This window comes from Bufo bufo, chromosome 10 (assembly GCF_905171765.1).
Source record: "Bufo bufo chromosome 10, aBufBuf1.1, whole genome shotgun sequence".
NCBI lineage: Eukaryota > Metazoa > Chordata > Amphibia > Anura > Bufonidae > Bufo > Bufo bufo.
The window spans coordinates 17,791,710-17,811,009 of NC_053398.1; the positions used below are offsets into that span (position 1 = coordinate 17,791,710).

Sequence of the window (19,300 nt, forward strand, 5' to 3'; positions counted from 1 at the left end):
GGAATACATGCATGGGGGTGCAAGTAGTTATTAAAACAGACATGTCAGGGAAAGTGAGAGGTCGACTTTAAACAGGCACACTATGCAACATGGCTTCAACAATGAGATTAAGGCCCCATGCACGACGGTATCCGTTTTACACTCCGCAAAGCACGGATACACTCCGTGTTGCATCCGCATTTTTTGCGGACCCATTGACTTCATCAGGTCTGTGGTCTGCGTTTTGCGGAGCGGAGATACAGATACGAAAAAGCATACGGATCCTCCGTATGTCCGTTACTTGGCTGCAAAGTGCAGACCATAGACCCGTTGAAGTCATTGGGTCTGCAAAAAAAAAGATGCAACACAGGCGTCACACGAATGTCATCCGTATTTTGTGGATCCGCCTGCATTTTGCGGACGCAAAATACATATGTTCGTGTACATGAGGCCTAAAAGTGATAAAAAAAATAAAAAAATAAAACTGTTATTTCACATGCTTGGCCTTATTAGTGGAAAACCACAGAATAGGTAATAAATGTCTAATCACTGAGGGCCGCACCCGCCATTTCTATCTGTCCCATAAACTTTGAATAGAGCGGCCGTGCGCATGTCCCCCTCACTGTGCTCAGGATCCCTATTTTAGCGCCCGTGGGGGTCCCAGCGGTCACATATGTCGATTGTGGGAAAATCCATTTCATGCTACTGTTTATTGGTAATCTTTCTGTAATGACAAGTGGAGCAAATTCCCTTCTTTCGGGATCGATCGTCTTGCAGATAACAACAATAATCGCTGCCCGCACTGCAGGAACAAAAGTCTATGTAAAGCCATTTTTCCCCTAAATCATGAAAGTCGTTCACTCTTTTCTTTTTTTTCATGTGTTGCACAAAAAGGCAAATTAAATTTAACTGTGGTATATAGAACTCGTCATTGGTGCAGCCTGGAATAACATCCATATAGCATTTATGGTTTTGCTTTTTAATCTCCGCTCTTTTCATGTCTGTGGTTTTCTTGTATAATGTCACTCAGGAGTCACATTCCCATCATGCACCGCAAGTATTATGGGCTTTGTTCAGAAACACACAAAATGGTCTGTATGAATGTACTTCTGAGATTAAAAGTACTCGAAAATGAGCACGGTGTCTAATAACTAGTGCCACAGTTCTCCGAAGCGGACGATTATGGTCAACCAGCCTTTTAAAGGGGTTATTCCCTCTTTTACTATTGATGACCTAACCTCTGATTGGCGGACCTCTGACACCAGCTCTGACACCACTATTAGCTCTTACCTTGTACGTAGCTCCGGCATCAAAACTACACAGCTCCGAGAGTTGTTAAAAATACAACGTTCTTACTAAATTATGTCATGCTTGTAATGTATTAGCATACTCAGTTATACCAGTTCGCTATGCTGTGTGTCTCTATAGCACAGACTGCGGTTAGTGACGTCATCAAAGGTCCTATTCCTCAAAGAAGAAGACAGAAGAGAAGCCGGGCTACACAAACAAGTGGATTAAGGTGAGTTTAATTTTCATTTATTTTTTTAACCCCTCCATCCCTATTTTACTATGCATTCTGTTTGAAGAATGCTATTATTTTCCCTTATAACCATGTTATAAGGGAAAATAATAAAATCTACAGAACACCGATCCCAAGTCCGAACTTCGGTGAAGAAGTCCGGGTTCGGGTCTGGGTACCAAGCATGCCGATTTTTCTCACGCGCGTGCAAAACACATTAAAACGCTTTGCACTCGCGGGGAAAAATCGTGCATGTTCCCGCAACGCACCTGCATCTTTTCCCGTAAAGCACCCGCAACGCCCTTGTGAAACCAGCCTGAGGGCTCATGCACACTAGCATGTGTGTGTGCAATATACGGGCACTGGCTGTGTGCACTCCCAATTACTTGAATGGGTCCGAAATCCTCAAGATACGGAGTGATGCGGAGAAGAGGCATGGATCAGAAGCCCACGGAAGCTGTATGGAGCGCTGTGATAAGTATGATTTGAGCCATTATTGAACTGACGGGAGTGGTGCCGGCAGATCTGCTTCGGGTTTGGGACTACTAGAGGATCGAGTTTAGGCCAGAGGAGTTGGTGGGGGAAAGGTTTAGGGTCCATTCACACGTCCGTAAAATGGGTCCGCACCCATTCCGCAATTTTGTGGAACAGATGCGGACCCATTTATTTTCAATGGGGCCGGAATGTGCTGTCCGCATCCGCATTTGCGGATCCACACTTCCGTATCCGCATTTCCGTTCTGCAAAAAAATAGAACATGTCCTATTCTTGTCCGCAATTGCGGACAAGAAAAGTCATTTTCTATGAGAGTGCCGGCGATGTGCTGTCCGCAAAATGTGGAACACACATTGCTGGTGTCCGTGTTTTGGGGATCTGCAAAACACATACAGACGTGTGAATGGACCCGTCTGGGAAAAGTCATTTTAGGTAGCTTGATAAGCCTGCCTGAAAAGATGTGTTTTTAAGGCACGTTTGAAGGTGGAGAAGTTGTGAATTGACCTAGTATTCCGGGGCAGAGTATTCCAGAGAGTAGGTGCAGCTCGAGAAAAGTCTTGAAGATGGGAGTAAGAGGTACGAATTATGGATGTTATTAATCTTAGGTTGCTAACAGAATGGAGAGCATGAGTAGGGTGTTAGATGGAGATGAGGGAGGAGATGTATGGAGGTGCAGCGCTGTGGAGAGCTTTGTGGGTGAGAAGTTTGAACTGTATTCTGTGGTGGAGGGCAACCAGTGAAGTGACTGGCACAGACTACTGGCATCAGTGTAGCGATTGGATGGATAGATGAGCCTGGCTGCAGCATTTAAAACAGACTGAAGGGGGGAGAGTTTAGTGAGAGGGAGACCGATTAGTAATGCGTTGCAGTAGTCGAGATGAGAATGAATCAAGGCAACAACAAGAGTTTTTGCCATTTCCACCGTAAGAAAAGGGCGGATTCTGGCGATATTCTTGAGGTGCAGACGAAAAGAACATGTAAGTGATTGAATAAGGGGAACAAAGGAGAGATCAGAGTCAAATGTGCCCCCAAGGCAGCTGGCATGTTGCACAGGCGTTATGATAGTGCTGCAGACCGAAATTGAAATGTCAAGTTTAGGTGAGTTAGTAGATGGGGGAAAGACAAGAAGTTCAGTTTTTGAGAGGTTCAGTTTTAGATACAGATAGGACATGATGTTAGAGACAGCTGCCAGACAATTACTGGTGTTTTGGGGTAAAGCAGGGGTGATGTTAGGGGATGAAGTGTATAGTTTGGTGTCGTCAGCATAGAGATGGTATCGAAAGCCAAATCTACTGATAGTCTGTCCGATGGGGGCTGTATAGAGGGAGAAGAGTAGAGGACCTAGTACTGAGCCCTGAGGAACGCCGACATCAAGAGGAAGAGGAGAAGAAGACGAGCCAGTGAATGATACACTAAAGGAGCGACCAGTTAGATAGGAAGAGAACCAAGAGTGAGCAGTGTCCTTAAGGACAATTGAATGGAGCATGGTAAGAAGGAGTTTATGGTCTACGGTATCAAACGCTGCAGAGAGATCCAGCAGAATCAGTAGAGAATAGTCACCATTTCTTTTTGCTGTTAGATCATTAGACACTTTAGAAAGGGCAGTTTCTGTATAGTGAAGAGGGCGAAAGGCAGATTGTAAGGGGTCAAGAAGAGAGTTTGTAGAGAGATAGCTTATTAACCGAGAGTAGACAAGACGTTCAAGGAGTTTAGAGATGAAGGGGAGGTTAGAAACAGGTCGGTAGTTAGCAGCACAGGTAGGAATAGTTATGTACAGATTATGTACAGATAAGTTAAATATACCGATGTTTATATTGCTATACAGAGAGAAAATATACAGATGTACTATGGACAAATATACAGATGTGCTGATGCATACAGATATGCAAATGTGCTGATGTATACATATATACAGATGAACTGTATATTGCTATGAACAAGTATCCTAACTATAGCTAGTGTCCCAAACTGTAGCAGTAACCAATGTGAACTTACAGTGAATGTTCATAATGATTGACAGTCATGATCATGGAGGGGAGGAGGAGTGTAGAGGGTTAAGTGAGTGTGGATGGGAAGTGTTCAGCGGGGGACTGAGCTCAGTAGGGTGACAGCTGTGGAGAAGAAGCTGTTCCTAAACCTGCTGGTTTTAGTCTGAAGGGTCCTGTAGCGTCTTCTTGAGGGGAGGAGCTGGAAGAGTTTATTGGACATCTTTTCTTGTGACCATCCTCAATGGCAGGAAGTGGAGTCCCTGTGATGGGTTGGTCAGTTTTCACCACCCGCTCCAGTGCCTTGCGGTCAGCAACAGAGCAATTCCCATACCAGACTGTGAAACAGTTGGTCAGGATGCTCTCTATCACAGAAGTTACCCAGTATGTCAGCAGACAAGTGGTTTTCTTCAGTGTCCTCAAGAAAAAGAGGCGCTAATGTGCCTTCTTGACCAGGCTAGAGATGTTGGTTGACCAGGACAGATTCTCAGAGATGTGGGTCCCCAGGAACTTGAAGCTGGAAACCCGTTCAACAGCCATGCCATTTATGTGAATGGAGTCATGGGACTTCCTGAAGTCCACAATGAGCTCTTTTGTTTTGCTGGTATTCAGGAGCAGGTTATTGTCAGCGCGCCACACAGCTAGGTGCTTTACCTCTTCCCTATAGTCAGACTCATCGTTGTCACTGATGAGACCGATCACCGTGGTGTCATCTGCAAACTTGATGATGGAGTTGGATCCATACCTAGGCCTGCAGTCGTAGGTGAAAAGGGAGTAGAGGAACGGGCTCAGCACACAGCCCTGTGGAGAGCCAGTGTTGAGTGTGATGGTGGTGGAGCAGTTATTTCCCGACCTAACATTTCTGTTGGTCAGAAAGTCCATGATCCAGTTACAGATAGGGTTGCTGATTCCAAGATCCACAAGTTTAGTGATCAACTTGGAGGGAATGACTGTATTGAAGGCTGAGCTGAAATCATCAAACAACGGGAGTGAGAGTGAAGGTATGGCAGTCATCAGAGGGTAGGGTTTTGACAAACTTTTCCTTTTTGTCCTTGTCAAAACGAGCGTAGAAGTCATTTAGCTCATTGAGGGAGGACACAGTCATGGCTGTCTGTGTGGAATTGCTGGGCTTATAGTCAGAGATGGCCTGAATGCCCAGCCATATGCGTCGTGGGTCAGAGTTGACAAAGTGTTCCTCCACCTTCAGCTTGTAGCTGTGCTTGGCCTTCTTGATGCCCCTCTTCAGGTCTGCCCTGAACGTACTGTAGGCCGGAGCGTCACCTGATCTGAAGGCATTGTTACGTGTCTTTAGTAGAAGCCGCACTTCCTTGTTCACCCATGGTTTCTGATTTGGGTACATTGTGATCTGCTTTTCTGTGGTAACATTGTCAATTGTGGTGTTGATGTATTCCAGTACTGAGTACGTGTAAAAGTTGATGGTAGTGTGAGAACCACAGGTGGCCTGAGAGGCAAACATGCTCCAGTCCCCGTCTTTAAACCTGTCCTGGAGTACAGAACCTACACCCGCTGGCCACACTTTTAATGTCTTCACTGATGGTTTCACACGGTTGATAAGCGGTGAATACTTGGGGGTGAGAAACAAAGAAAGGTGATTAGACTGTCCCAGGTGGGGGAGGGGCGTTGTAGGCTCTAACAATGTTTGTATAGACATGGTCCAAGGTTTTATCCCCTCTGGTATGGCAGGAGACATGTTGATGAAATTTAGGTAGCACTGACTTTAGGTTAGATTGATTAAAGTCGCCCACTACAATAAATGCAGCCTCAGGGTGTGCAGATTGTTGTTTGCTGATGACCGCATGAAGTTGGTTAATAGCAAGCTTGGCATCAGCATCCGGTGGGATATATGCAGCTGTTATTATAGTGAAGGTGAACTCCCTCGGCAGATAGAACAGTCTACACTTAACCATGAGATACTCTAGGTTAGCTGAGCAGTGTTTTCTAACAATGACAGAGTTCGTACACCAAGCCTTGTTAACATAAATGCACAGTCCTCCGCCTCTTATCTTACCGGAATCATCTGCTATTCTGTCCGCCCGTAGATTGTGGTGTCCGACTAACTCGATAGCACTGTCAGATATTCTGCTGTGTCTTCCAGGCCCAGCGTTTTGTGCCAGAAAAAATAAGTGGCAAACACCACGAGGAAATACAATGCCAAAATATTTCCTTCTTCCTGCTGCATCTCCTTCTAGTCTCGCATAAGCATGAGTGTGAATTCCGCCAAAAAACGGATCCGCAAAAAATACAGATGACGTCCGTGTGCATTCCATATTTTGCAGAACGGAACAGCTGGCCCCTAATAGAACAGTCCTATCCTTGTATGTAATGTGGACAATAATAGGACATGTTCTATTTTTTTGTGGAACGGACACAGACATACAGAAACGGAATGCACATGGAGTAACTTCTGTTTTTTTTGTGGACCCATTGAAATGAATGGTCCCGCCAAGGCCGGCGTCAGCACTCGGAATACCCGGGAGAGCAGGGAGCTTGGTCGTCTCCCTCACCGCTCAGCTCCCCGCGCTCCTCCCCTCCTTCAGCCGCGTTCTGATTGGTGAAGCAGGAAGACCTCTCCCCACTCCACCATTCAGCCTGCAGGCATAGATCGCTCTGCCGATCCGTGTAGGCGGAACCTGTAGCCAGGTAATCTGCATAAGCTCCGCCTACACACTGCTGCAGAGCAATCTGTGCATGCAGGGAAGAGAGGACTGTGAGCTTCAGGAACGAGACAAGGTGAGTAGTTACTGTGTTTTTTTTGTTTTTAATACAGAGGGGTCACAGAGGACTTTATTACTTATGGAGGGGGCACAGAGGTCTTTATTACTATGGAGGGGGCACAGAGGTCTTTATTACTATGGAGGAGGCACAGAGGTCTTTATTAATATGGAGGGGGCACAGAGGTCTTTATTAATATGGAGGGGGCACAGAGGTCTTTATTAATATGGAGGGGGCACAGAGGTCTTTATTACTATGGAGGGGGCACAGAGGACTTTATTACTATGGAGGGGGCTCAGAGGACTTTATTACTATGGAGGGGGCACAGAGGTCTGTATTACTATGGAGGAGGCACAGAGGTCTTTATTACTATGGAGGGGGCACAGAGGTCTTTATTACTATGGAGGAGGCACAGAGGTCTTTATTACTATGGAGGGGGCACAGAGGACTTTATTACTATGGAGGGGGCACAGAGGACTTTATTACTATGGAGGGGGCTCAGAGGACTTTATTACTATGGAGGGGGCACAGAGGACTTTATTACTATGGAGGGGGCACAGAGGTCTTTATTACTATGGAGGAGGCACAGAGGTCTTTATTACTATGGAGGGGGCACAGAGGACTTTATTACTATGGAGGGGGCACAGAGGGCATTACTACTCTGGAGGGAGCACAATGGGCATTTCTACTGTGGAGGGGCACAGAGTCAGAGGGCATTACTACAATGAAGGGGGCACAGTGGGCATTATTACTGTGAAGGGGGCACAATGGGGATTTCTACTATGAAGGGGGCACAATGGGGATTATTACTATGAAGAGGGAACAATGGGGATTATTACTGTGAAGAGGGCACACATAAGGCATTACAACTGTGAAAGGGGCACAGAGAGGGCATAACTACTGTGAGAGGGCACAATGTGGGCATAACTACTGTGAGGGGACACACATCTGTACAAAACTACTGTGAAGGTTGTACAATGAGGGCAATACTACCGGGAGGGGTGCCTGGGTGCCAAACACCGTAGACACGCCACTAAAGCTCCACCATTGAGCCGCCAGCGCTCCACAGCAGCAGCAGCAGCACGATGTCCTCACACATGGTCCTGCTGATCTGTGTAGGAGCGGGGCAGGCTGGGAATCAGCCTCTGCTCCTCCTACACAGCAGCGCCATGTGTCACAGTATCCTGCTGCTGCTGATTGGGAGCACAGATCATGGGAGGAGCCAGATGAGGAGGAGGGAGGCGAGGAGGATTTTTATTTTTTTCACTTCCTGTGAAGGGCGCACATCTGGGCATAACCACTGTGAAGGGGGCACTGGGCACATATCTTGGCATATCCACCATAAGAGGGCACATATCTTGGCATATCTACTGTAAAGGGGGCACACATCTTGGCATGTCTACTGTGAGGGGGCACATATCTTGGCATATCTACTGTGAGGGGGCACATATCTTGGCATATCAACTGTGGGGGGGGCACATATTTTGGGATATCTACTGTGAAGGGGGCACATATCTTGAATGCGCTCCTTGCTCCCCGACGTCTGAAGGGTAGAGCGCCGTAATCTCGCAATGAGCGAGCTAGCGCATGCGCAGTGTCGTCATAGTGTTCCTTTCCTGTGCTGGCATCAGCCTCAGGGAACGAACTGCGCATGCCCTAGATCACGCATCGCGAGATTACAGCGCTCTAGCTTCCTGACGTCAGGGAAGTAAGAAGGAGATTCGGAGTATGCGGGGCGGTGCTGGGCTCCTTCACGCTGGACTCATCTCAGGGACAGGACTCATCTCGGGTTAATTTGCATATGTATCAAATCATGTTTTTACACAATAAAAGCACACAGAGCTATGGGGACTGGGTTTTGCGGACGTGCTAGCGGCCATCTAGCAACCCATGTCCTCAGCTCTATACACAAAATCCCAACTTTATGCTGTCCATACTATCGGCAGTATAAAGTAGAGACAGGCGAGTTGATTTCAGAGGTCTGTCATTTATAAGTTAAAAGTAAGTGGTTGCCGAGAACCAACATCACAATCATTGCAGACCGGGCCTGGAAAAGAGTCACGGCCACCTGAGAAGAGTCCTGGTTATTCATGAATTCCTGCTCTCCCTGCTGATGACTGACCGTCTAATACCGAGTTTTCTCCCTTTCTCTCTAGGAGAGAACTGCCAATCATCAGCAGATGGGCGAGAGAGCAGGAGATTATAATAACCAGGACTCTTCTCAGGTAGATGTGACTCTTTTCAGGACCTGGGCTGCAATGACTATGATGCTGGTTCTCAGCAACCACTTACTTTTAGCTCATGAGTGACACACCGCTGAAATCAGCATGTCTGTCACTAATTTATGCTGCCCTCAGTGATGTCAGCATAAAGTTGATGACAGGTTCCCTTTAAGTTCCTTTTGAGTCCACACAAAATATCCTAATAAAATGCAAAATAAATGGTCTTTCTATGCTTTAGCAGATGGGACATCATTTACAAACGGTTGGGCCTGTGTGTGGCTTATTAACCTACATACAGTGCTCATATTCTGCTTTAGGCTCAGTTCACATATGCAGTGCATTTTCCAGTGTTGAAACAGAAAAGCAAAAAGAAAAACAAAAAAACAACATATATAACAACATACACCGGACACGCTTTTATTTTTGTATTCATATTGTCCTCCTAATGAATAATAACAATGGGAAATAAGTTTTTGCTGGAATCCAGATAGCGGTGTAGTTGTCAGGTGCGCGGTGCCCGCAAGCTACAAATGCGTAACATCAACCTGCGGTATTTGAATTTTCACGCCTTTCTCTTTCAGCTCACATTTCAGCATTAATCTTTCCAAAAATGTTAATCCTAACATATGCGTTATATCAAGCAGAATATTATAAAGCAGTCCCGCTGAGACTGGAGAAATAAAAATAACTCGGATTTTAGGTTCATATTTCTGATTTTTCTTGTAGGTGAATTTGCCCAAAAGGAAAGAAAATAGAAACTTTATTTACTTTTTTTTTTTTTTTATATATACACATAAAATTTATACATAAAATTAGATTTTAACATTGTTGTCAGTGGTAAATCTTTGTGTATTTGCTACTGCCAGGGGCCCGGCTCACATCTACGCAGAGCCTGAATTCTCCTGTTTTGCAAGATTGGGGTCTCAAAGGGTTACAGATGCCCGAGTCGTCGCCGCCTCTTTAATTCACACTTTGTGATTGATAGCGAGCGGAAGGGACCGATGCGCGGAGTCGAGTTAAACAGGTATTGCAGGATACCTTTGATTTGTGATCCTCTGGGAGCTTAAACATGCCGCAGCTTTAGGAAGACATTAAAGGAAGGCAGAACCGAGAAAAGGGCATCTCGTCACCTCCACTTCAAAGGTTCCGTACTTTTCTACTGACACAGGACGCTAGGAAAGGTAAAACTAGCACTGAAGTAGATTTTGCAGCTAGACAGCTCCCCCGGCACTCGTCTGTAATCACTCTTACCGGAGGCGTATCTTCAAGTTGGGTGGGAGAGATCGCGCTCCATTGTAGTCGATGAGAAGACCCTTCTTGTCTGATGTCCTGAACAGTAGTTGAAAAATCACAGCGGAAATTTGCACCTTGTATTCTAATTTTTATTTTTTTTATTGGGGTGGGGGGTTGAAAATCTGTAGAATTTTATAGAGTAACTTTAAGCACATAGGGGCACATTTATTAGGGACCTGTCATAAGGGTCGGTCATCAGTATCAGATAGGTAGAGGACTGACACCCCGCATCAGCTCTTTGAAGAGACCACGGAGCTGCACAGCCTCTTCCTTCCTACGTCATTGACATCAAGTACATCGATCACATGGCCTAGGCACCGCTCAGTATCATTCAAGCAGTAAATCGGCCTAAGCTGCAATACTAAGTACAGCCACTATCCAATGCATGGCACTGTGCTTGGTATGCTGCAAGGAGGCAGACTCTCCAAACAGCTGATCGGTGGGGGTGTCGGAACCACACTGATCACTTAGCCAACCCCTTTTATTTACCAACCACGTTTTTAGCTTTAAATTTTCATCTCTCATACAAATTATTTTGCAAAACTGCTGTATTTCTACTGTTTCTACGGAAAATCTGTGCACAGCAACAACATGTGATCAGTGAATATTGCTCTTCCAACACACTGTTCTTGCCTCCACATTTGGGATTTGTCAAAATGGCTTAAAACCAGTCTGAACCAAACAGACCATTTACAGTATTTGTTTATTTTTTTTTATCCCAGTTTAAAATTTGCATTGTTTTTTATGTTTTTTGTTCTGTAGCCTTTCACGGTGAAAGACGCTGAATATGCCACGCAGCCCCACGTCCAGTGAAGATGAGATGGCGCAGAGCGTTTCAGACTATTCAATGGAGTCCGAATCAGACAGCTCCAAAGAGGAGACCATCTATGACACCATCAGGGCCACGGCCGAGCGTCCAACCAGCAGGCTGGAGGATATTCAGACCAACACCATGGTCATCAGGATTGTAATCCCTGATCTGCAGCAAACTGTAAGTCAGTCTGGAAAGTGCATCAATTATTTTCTCACTAAACTAGAATTTATGAATGAATTACTAGCAAGGTCCATCCAGGTGAGTGTTACTAGTTGGGAGTGTGTCCCTACAGAGCCTAAATTGTGTCTGGCAAGGACACACACCCCAACTGGTGACACCCAGCTGGACCTCCACTGCAGACTGCTACTAATTTATTCAGAACTTCCAGAACGAATATTAGAGGAATGCCACAACATAGCGTCGTAAGAATAGACGCTCCAGAATTGTTCTTACATGGGGGATTCAAGTTATTGGTAAAATAGACATGTCAGGAGAGATGACAGCTCATCTTTGATAAACACATACACATGAGACTATTGCCGACTGAACCCCCGTTTTTGGTGGGGAAGACCAACGGTCTAATGTGTACGGAGGCCTCATGACTCCCTAAGAAGGGAAAAAGAAGGAACAGGCAAGGTAAACTCCAACTCCTGATCCTTTCTCCTTTCTTGCCATTTAAAACACCAGCATACTTGGCCGAAATGAGGGTGTGCCTGTGTATGAGGGAGGGGGTCCTTAGAGGGGGTAGAAATATTGGGAGAGATACCGATCAGCCAAATGAGTGTTCAGCTGCCAGATATTGCAAGTATATTGACCCCTTTAGAGCAGAGCAGTTTTAGTAACCGTTCTGTAGAATTTAACCCCTGTTCAGACAGAGCCAGTTCTTTCACCTGAATGTAGTTGTTTGCTTTAGGCCTCTGGCACACGGCTGTTGTGCTCCCGTGGCTGCATTGCGGGCCGAATACGGTGGTTACGCAATACACGGGGCACCGGCCATGTGCATTCCGCATCACAGATGCAGAAGCAATGACTTGAATGGGTCCGCAAATCCGTAGATGCGGTGCGGAACGGAACCCCACGGAAGCACTATGTAGTCCTTCTGTGGGGTTCCGATCCGTGCTTCTGTTCCGCAAAAGAAATAGAAACTGTTCTATCTTTTTGCGGAACGGACAGATCACGGACCCATTCTAGTTGAATAGGTCTGGGTCCGTCCCGGCTGCCACACGAACGTTGCTCGTGCATTGGGGACCGCAAATTGCGGTCCCCAATGCACGGAACGGAACCACAACGACCTTGTGCAAGGGGCCTTAGACAGTCTTTTTTGCATAGTAAGTTCCCTGTATCGTGCTGATCATAGGGGCCCCACTTGGCAGGCAGCTTGTACCCCAGCAGAAAAATTCCTTTGTAGCTTTGCTTCAGGTTCCAGTTAAAATCTGCTGGCATCCAGATATCTCTGTGTACTGATGGTCTTCTGGAGCCACTTTGGTTGCACCATTTGCTAACAATCAACTCCCCCCCCTTCTTCCCACTCCCAAGATAAAGGTTTATCTAAACAGTAATGTGCAAGATAAGTTGAAGTCCATTGATTTCAGTGGGCCTGTGTATTACTTCATCTTCCCAGTAATTGCGCTGCAGGGGAATTGAGCACTTGCTTCTGGATTCACCGAGAGGTTACTGCTGGTGGTCTCAGCGGGGGATTCTTTACTGGGAACTCTTCTATCTTAAAGGGATTGTTGAGTAAAATACCCCTTTTAATCCCTACCTGTGCTGCAGGTAGGTAGCTAGCGCACGACGCCATACATGTATGGCGTTGTCGTTGCGCAGGCTCAGATGCTGTGTCCACACCATTTAACCCTTTGGATGTTGCTGGCAATGATTTACTGTGGCATCTAAGTGTTTAGATGTGATTGTAAGCTGACAAGGTGTTGCTATGGCCCTTAGGTCTGCCTTGTACCAGTCTCTATTTGGTCTTGCCTTTGGCATGGCTGAATAGGCATTAAAAAGGTCTTGAGAGATTTTTTTAATTTTTTATTGATGACCTATTCTCTGGATAGGTGATCAGTGGGGGGTCAGACACCCGGGACCCCACACGATCAGCTGTTTGAGAAGGCAGCGGCGCTCCTGTGAGATTCGCGGCCTTCTCACAGCTTTCCGTAGGCCATGTTCATCGGTCACGTAGCCGAGGAGCAGCTCAGTCCCATAGAAGTGAATGGGGCTGAGTGCAATACCAAGCACAGCCACTATACAATGTACGGCGCTGTGCTTGGTGAGATGCGAGAAGGCAGCGTCACTCACAGAAGTGCTGGTACCTCTCAAAACAGCAGATCGGTGGGGGTCCAGGTCATAGGACCCCCAAAGATCCACATTTTTTTGCATATTAGATGCAGTCCCATTTATTTCAATGGGCAGCAAAAAGTGTGTATGGCTTACCTTGTGCAGTCCGCATCCGTATGGCTGTTCTGCACCCTGCAAAAAAATAGAACTCGTCCTATTCTTGTCGATTTTGTGGATAAGGATAGGACATTTCTACTGGAGTTTGAAAAAAAATGGTGGCATGCACTCGAACAGAATCCGTGTTTTGCTGATCTGCAATTTACAGGCCGTCGAACATGGTCGTGTGCTTGAGGACTAAAATGTCAGTTTTTAGAGTAAAGTAACTGACATAATGTCCTGGAATAGAGGAGTCATTATTATTATATAAGTGTTATATGAGCAGAAGACACATTTTCAAGTCTTTTAGTGGGACAAAGAAAAAAAAATGAAAAGAAAAAAAGTGGAAAAAATGCAAGTAAAAAAAAACCTGAACGATTGTCTTTTTCGCTTTTATTTACATAAATAATGTAAAAAACTATACATAATTGGAATCGCAGTGTCCATAATGATCCATTACAATAATATCATCACATGCCAATATTTATTTTTTCCACCTCCCCAAAAAGCTGTAAAAAAATGAACATAGACTCATTTGTATTCGGTTGTAGTTGTGTGCACCAAAATGGCACCAATAAATACCACAACTCACCCTGCAAGAAACAAGCCCTCGCTCAGCTCCCAGCAGCTGAAAAATAAAATTGTTATGGGGGTAATAGCACTGACCCGCTGAATAAAGTTAGTTAGGTCTTAGATTTCCACCTACGCTGCCGTAAGATTCGGCCAATTTATGATGAGGCGTGTAAAGACAGTCAAAGAGAGACTTTACAATTAAAAAAATGTCAAGTCTCTTGATAAATCACCTCCGTTGTGCCACACCGCTCGCTGAATGGCTGCATGGCATAAGAATAAAAAAAAACACAAAAAACAAACAAAACAAAAAACGAAATTGATGCGTCTTTCACTCCGTCACCCCAGAAATGTTGTAAAAGCTATGCAATTCATTAGATGTACCCCAAAAAAATTCAACTCATCCTGTAAAAAATTCAAACCCTCATAGGGCTATTCCCATAAGAAAACGGGGACGTTATGGCCTTGGAAGCGGGTGAAGGGGTTAAGCAGTTCATGGACATATAGTGCAAGTACATCAGACGGGTCCATTAGTCAGTATTAAAATACCCCCCTTGTTTTTTAGCATCTCGGCTTCCATTTCTGCACAGCCCTAGACGCAGGAAGCAATACTCAACCCACGGGCGATGCTGAGAATGTGTTTAGACAGATTTCCAGTCCTCAAGTGTAATGATACAAATTAGGTAACTTAGGGGAGTGTGGGACGGAGCTTCATGCAAGTACATATTTTTTTAATGAAAGTGGGTAATAATTTACTGTCGAGACATTGTGAGAAAAGCACAAACTCACAAGGAGCTTTATAAATAGTCTCTATGGCTGCGTACAATCCAGTAAGCTTTGCGGCCATTTCCCTGCAGTGCCGGTTCAAATCAATGGCTGGTCTGTGTAATACAGGACAGGTCCTCCAGAGAAGGGGACGCTCTTTGTAGCTGAGGCAAGAGATGAGGATCCTGAACAGAAGACCCCTCTTAGAATTCACTAAGGGAATATGAAAATGGTTTAAAAGGGTTAAATTAGTTTTTCTTGGAGTTTAATATTGATCACCTCTGATCGGCCTCTTCCTAAGCCAGAGATGTCACATGGCCTATTTGCAACTCAGTCCCATTCAAGTGAATGGGCTTGGGCTGCAATACCAAACACAGCCACTATACCATGTGCGGCGCTGTGCTTAGTATGCGGTGAGTAAGGGTACTTTCACACTAGCGTTTCTCTTTTCCGCTATTGAGTTCCGTCCTAGGGGCTCAATACCGGAGAAAAACTGATCAGTGCATTCTGAATGGAGAGCAATCCGTTCCAGATGCATCAGGATGTCTTCAGTTCAGTCACAGTACGGTTTTTGGACATTCAAAATTCCGGAACACTTGCCGGAATGCTGGATCCGGCATTATTTTCCATTGAAATGCATTAATGCCGGATCCGGCCCTAAGTGTTCCGGAAAAACGGATCCGGTTTTGCTGTCTGCGCATGCACAGACCTTTAAAAATGTGAAAAAGATAAATGCTGGATCAGTTTTTACAGATGACAACCGGAGAGACGGATCCGGATCAGTCTACAAATGGTATCCGTTTGCATACAGATTGCTGGATCCGGCAGGCAGTTCCTACCGACAGACAGCGAGTCGCTGATCGCTGCTTCCCATACTATGGAGGCGATTGCTGCATGTAAATGCATCAGCCTCCTCTACTAACGAGCAGGCGATTGCCAGGAAGGACCGGTTCAGTCACCTGCTATATTGTCCCCTCTTTGCAGCTGCTGCTTCTGACCGCACTTGCAGTGACCAGTGCTTCTGGCCGTCACTAATGAATACTACGTTCGGCCTCTCCCCAGGTTGAAATGGCTGATAACGGGGGACAATAGACAGTAAATGGAGAGATCGTATACTTTAGACACGGCAACCTTCTAGTACAACATTATTACACTCATAATGTGCATTCTTCGGTCTGACGCTCCTTGGAGAGAGCAGTTTATATACGGTATTTGAACATTTTGCGCAGCGCTGTTGATTCAATAAGACCAGTATCAGAGGACGCTTAGCCTCCGAGCTACAGAAATCTGATAAACCTGCTTGTAACATCTCCAAGGAATGACTGAAAAATGTGAAGATTGAGAAGAAAGTGCGGCTATTGTACTGCACGTATAATGGAGGCGCATTCACAATGTCATTAGATTATGATTTACGGCCGGCCATAAAACTTAGATAGCTGCCAGCCGAATGCGTATTGTGCCAGCTGCTCTCCCTCCCAAACCCCTTCACTCGGAGGAGAATGCGTGTGTTCTTAATGGGGAGTGGGGAATAAGCTGCCGCCACGTTGCTTATTTTCCCTGAGAAAACAAAGATTGCGCATGCTGAAATCCAACTGCTTGATTCATCTTTCCCTTGAGATCTGCCATCAGGGTGTAGACGGGACACCCCCACACAGCTTAGATAGTTTCTGCTGAAATCTGTGGGCTTGGCTGACATGAAAGGGCATCTGTCAGCAGATTTGTACCTTTGACAAGCGCACATGGAACAGGTCAGCCAGTTTCTTAGATACAAATCTGCTGACAGATGGCCTTTAAAGGGGTTATCCCCAAATTGTTTTTCACGCATTCAGAGGATAAATTATGAATGTCAGAGTGCAAGGGGCCCGTCTGCTGGGACTCCCATTGCTGCTGAGGTGAGGAGTCCCTGAGCGGTCCCACCGTTCTATTCTTGTCTACGGAGCTGACCAAGAACTGTCTACGTTAGTCTGATAGAAGTAAATGAAGCGGTGGGCCGACGTACTCTGTCACTTCTTTTGGAGAAAGGATTCCGGGACTCCTCATTCCCAGCACTTATCCCCAATCCCGTGTGTAGGGATAGATTTACTGTAAAACGTGCCAATAACCTTTTAACAATTAAAATGTCCTACTTTTTTTTTTTCTTTTAACTACAGCTACTATGCCGATCTCCACAGTAAGGCCTCATGCACACGACCATTGTGTGTTTTGCGGTCCGCAAATTGTGGATGGCGTCCGTGTGCGTTGCGCAATTTGCGGAACAGCACGTACAGCCATTAATATAACTATTGTTGTCCGCAAAACACGGAACTGCCTGCCGGATCCAGCCGTCTGCATGCAAACGGACAGCATTTGTAAACGGATCCGGATGCGGATCCATCTTACAAATGCATTGCAAGAACAGATCCGTCTCTCTGGATGTCATCTGGAGAAACGGATCCGTTATATAATTTTTTAAACATTTTTACCAGTCTGCGCATGCGAAGGACGGATTCGACATTGCGGTATTTTTTAATGCCGTATCCGGCACTAATACATTTCAATGTAAATTAATACCGGATCCGGCATTCCGGCAACTGATCCATAATTTTGGGCGGAGATAATACAGCAGCATGCCGCGGTATTTCCTCTGTCCAAAACGCCGTTCGGTGACTGAACTAAAGACATCCTGATGCATCCTGAACGGATTGTTCTCCATTCAGAATGCATTAGGATAAAACTGATCATTTCTTTTCCGGTATTGAGCCTCTAGGACGGAACTCAATGCCGGAAAAGAAAAACGCTAGTGTGAAAGTACCCTAAAACGTCAAAATCCAGTGTGTAGTTTGATACTGCAACCCCATGTTCTTCTACTTTACTCTTACTTCTACCTAACAGGTGTTTATTATATTGGCAGGAAGTAGGAGACAGGTAGAATGGCTGCAAGATCAGACTACAGAGGGTTTGTTTGTTGTCTGTTACCATGGAGACACGTAGATCTGCCTAGCAGCTGTAACAGCAGTAGATTTTTAGGGCAGACTATTTGCAGTGTTGCATTATTCAAGCAACTTAAAAATTGGTTTAGAAGGTGTACATTGTCATTTTTATGCAGTATACAGAGCCGTAACATTCTGTGTTATTGTTGAAATGAGAAGACTGCATAGGATTTTTTTTTCTTTTTTATAACAATTTTTCTCGAAACTAGAAAAAAAAGACAAGCGGCTAAATCCCTAATGTGGCAGCATCTGATCAACTTTCACTCCTGTTTGCAGAAATGTGTCCGGTTTAACCCCAATGCCACTGTTTGGGTGGCAAAGCAGAGGATCTTATGTACTCTCAATCAAAGCCTGAAGGATGTTCTCAACTACGGCCTTTACCAGCCTTTCAGCAATGGTAGAGACGGAAAGTTTCTCGATGAAGAGCGACTACTGCGGGAATATCCTCAACCGATGAGCAGAGGTGTGCCTTCCTTGGAGGTTAGTGAACTGTCTCTTATACTTCCCAGGCATATTGAGCTACTATAATTGGGGTGGAAGGAGACCATGATCAGGACTCGCAGCTTTGCCCCTGTTAGGGAAAGGCAAAAGGAGCACGCAACACTGCTTTTCAGAACGCAGATGTCCAATGAAAATTAATAGACTCCTAAACGAAGCACTTTGTTCGTACTGATTATGACAAACGTTTGTACAAATGCTTATAAGCGGCAATCCTCCGCCCATTAACGAGTGAAACGCTTATTTATCAGGTAATAGGACAGTTAGTGCGGTCGCCTAAATCATCGTTTGCCGGCAGCAGATCGTTCTGTCTAGTCACGCTCTGCTGCCGGCAATCAATGATTCTTTATGGGGACGATCGATGCCATTAACGATCACTCCTCCCCCTCCTGTGGAAGAAATCTCTGCATGTAAATGCAGCGGCCTCCTCCACTGACGAGCACGAGGGAACGCATCCTTCCCAACAATCGGCTGCTCCATCCAGGGGCTTTTACCCAGTGGTGCCTCTCCTCTAATTACAACTGGACCTGCTGCAATCTGAGGGATTTATCTGAATTAGAACTCTCCTTTGAAGAGGGTATATTGAGTTTTGCCACATTTTTCCCCCCGCAAATCGCACAAGTGAAGCTCATTAACTCCTAAAACCACATAAAAACTGTGCACACTTTTATGTCGAGATAGGCTACACGAAGTAAACACATATTACGGTCATGCTGCAAAAACCATGACACAACGGCATTTAATGAATATAGTAAGATCATCATAGAGGTAGACCACTGATAACTGCAACTTCTCCCTGTAATAACAGCTGATCCACTGAGGTTTTAGATACAAGATCCGGAGTGATCATCCCCAAAAGGGTTTTTACGGTGAAACATCCCCTTTAAGTACTGACTGACACATTGGTAGAGATTTATCAAAACTGATGTTGCTCACATCAGCCTGCTGCCTTCATTTCCCTGTAAGATGAAAATTAGTTGCTGCGACTGTGAGCGACTACTCCAGTTTTTGATAAGTCTCCCCCATTAT

The 19,300-nt window shown here is 45.4% G+C and overlaps 1 protein-coding gene across 3 annotated transcripts in view; it reads left to right on the top strand.

The window, feature by feature from the left end:
• Window positions 1-19,300, top strand: part of SHANK2 (SH3 and multiple ankyrin repeat domains 2) — a 514,254-nt gene that overhangs the window by 104,089 nt on the left and 390,865 nt on the right. For all 3 annotated transcript variants that reach the window (XM_040409073.1, XM_040409075.1, XM_040409074.1), the window contains exons 2-3: window positions 10,988-11,216; window positions 18,050-18,253. In XM_040409073.1, the coding sequence (XP_040265007.1) occupies window positions 11,013-11,216; window positions 18,050-18,253 (408 nt within the window). In that variant the 5' untranslated portion in view covers window positions 10,988-11,012. The remainder of the gene's footprint in view (window positions 1-10,987; window positions 11,217-18,049; window positions 18,254-19,300) is intronic.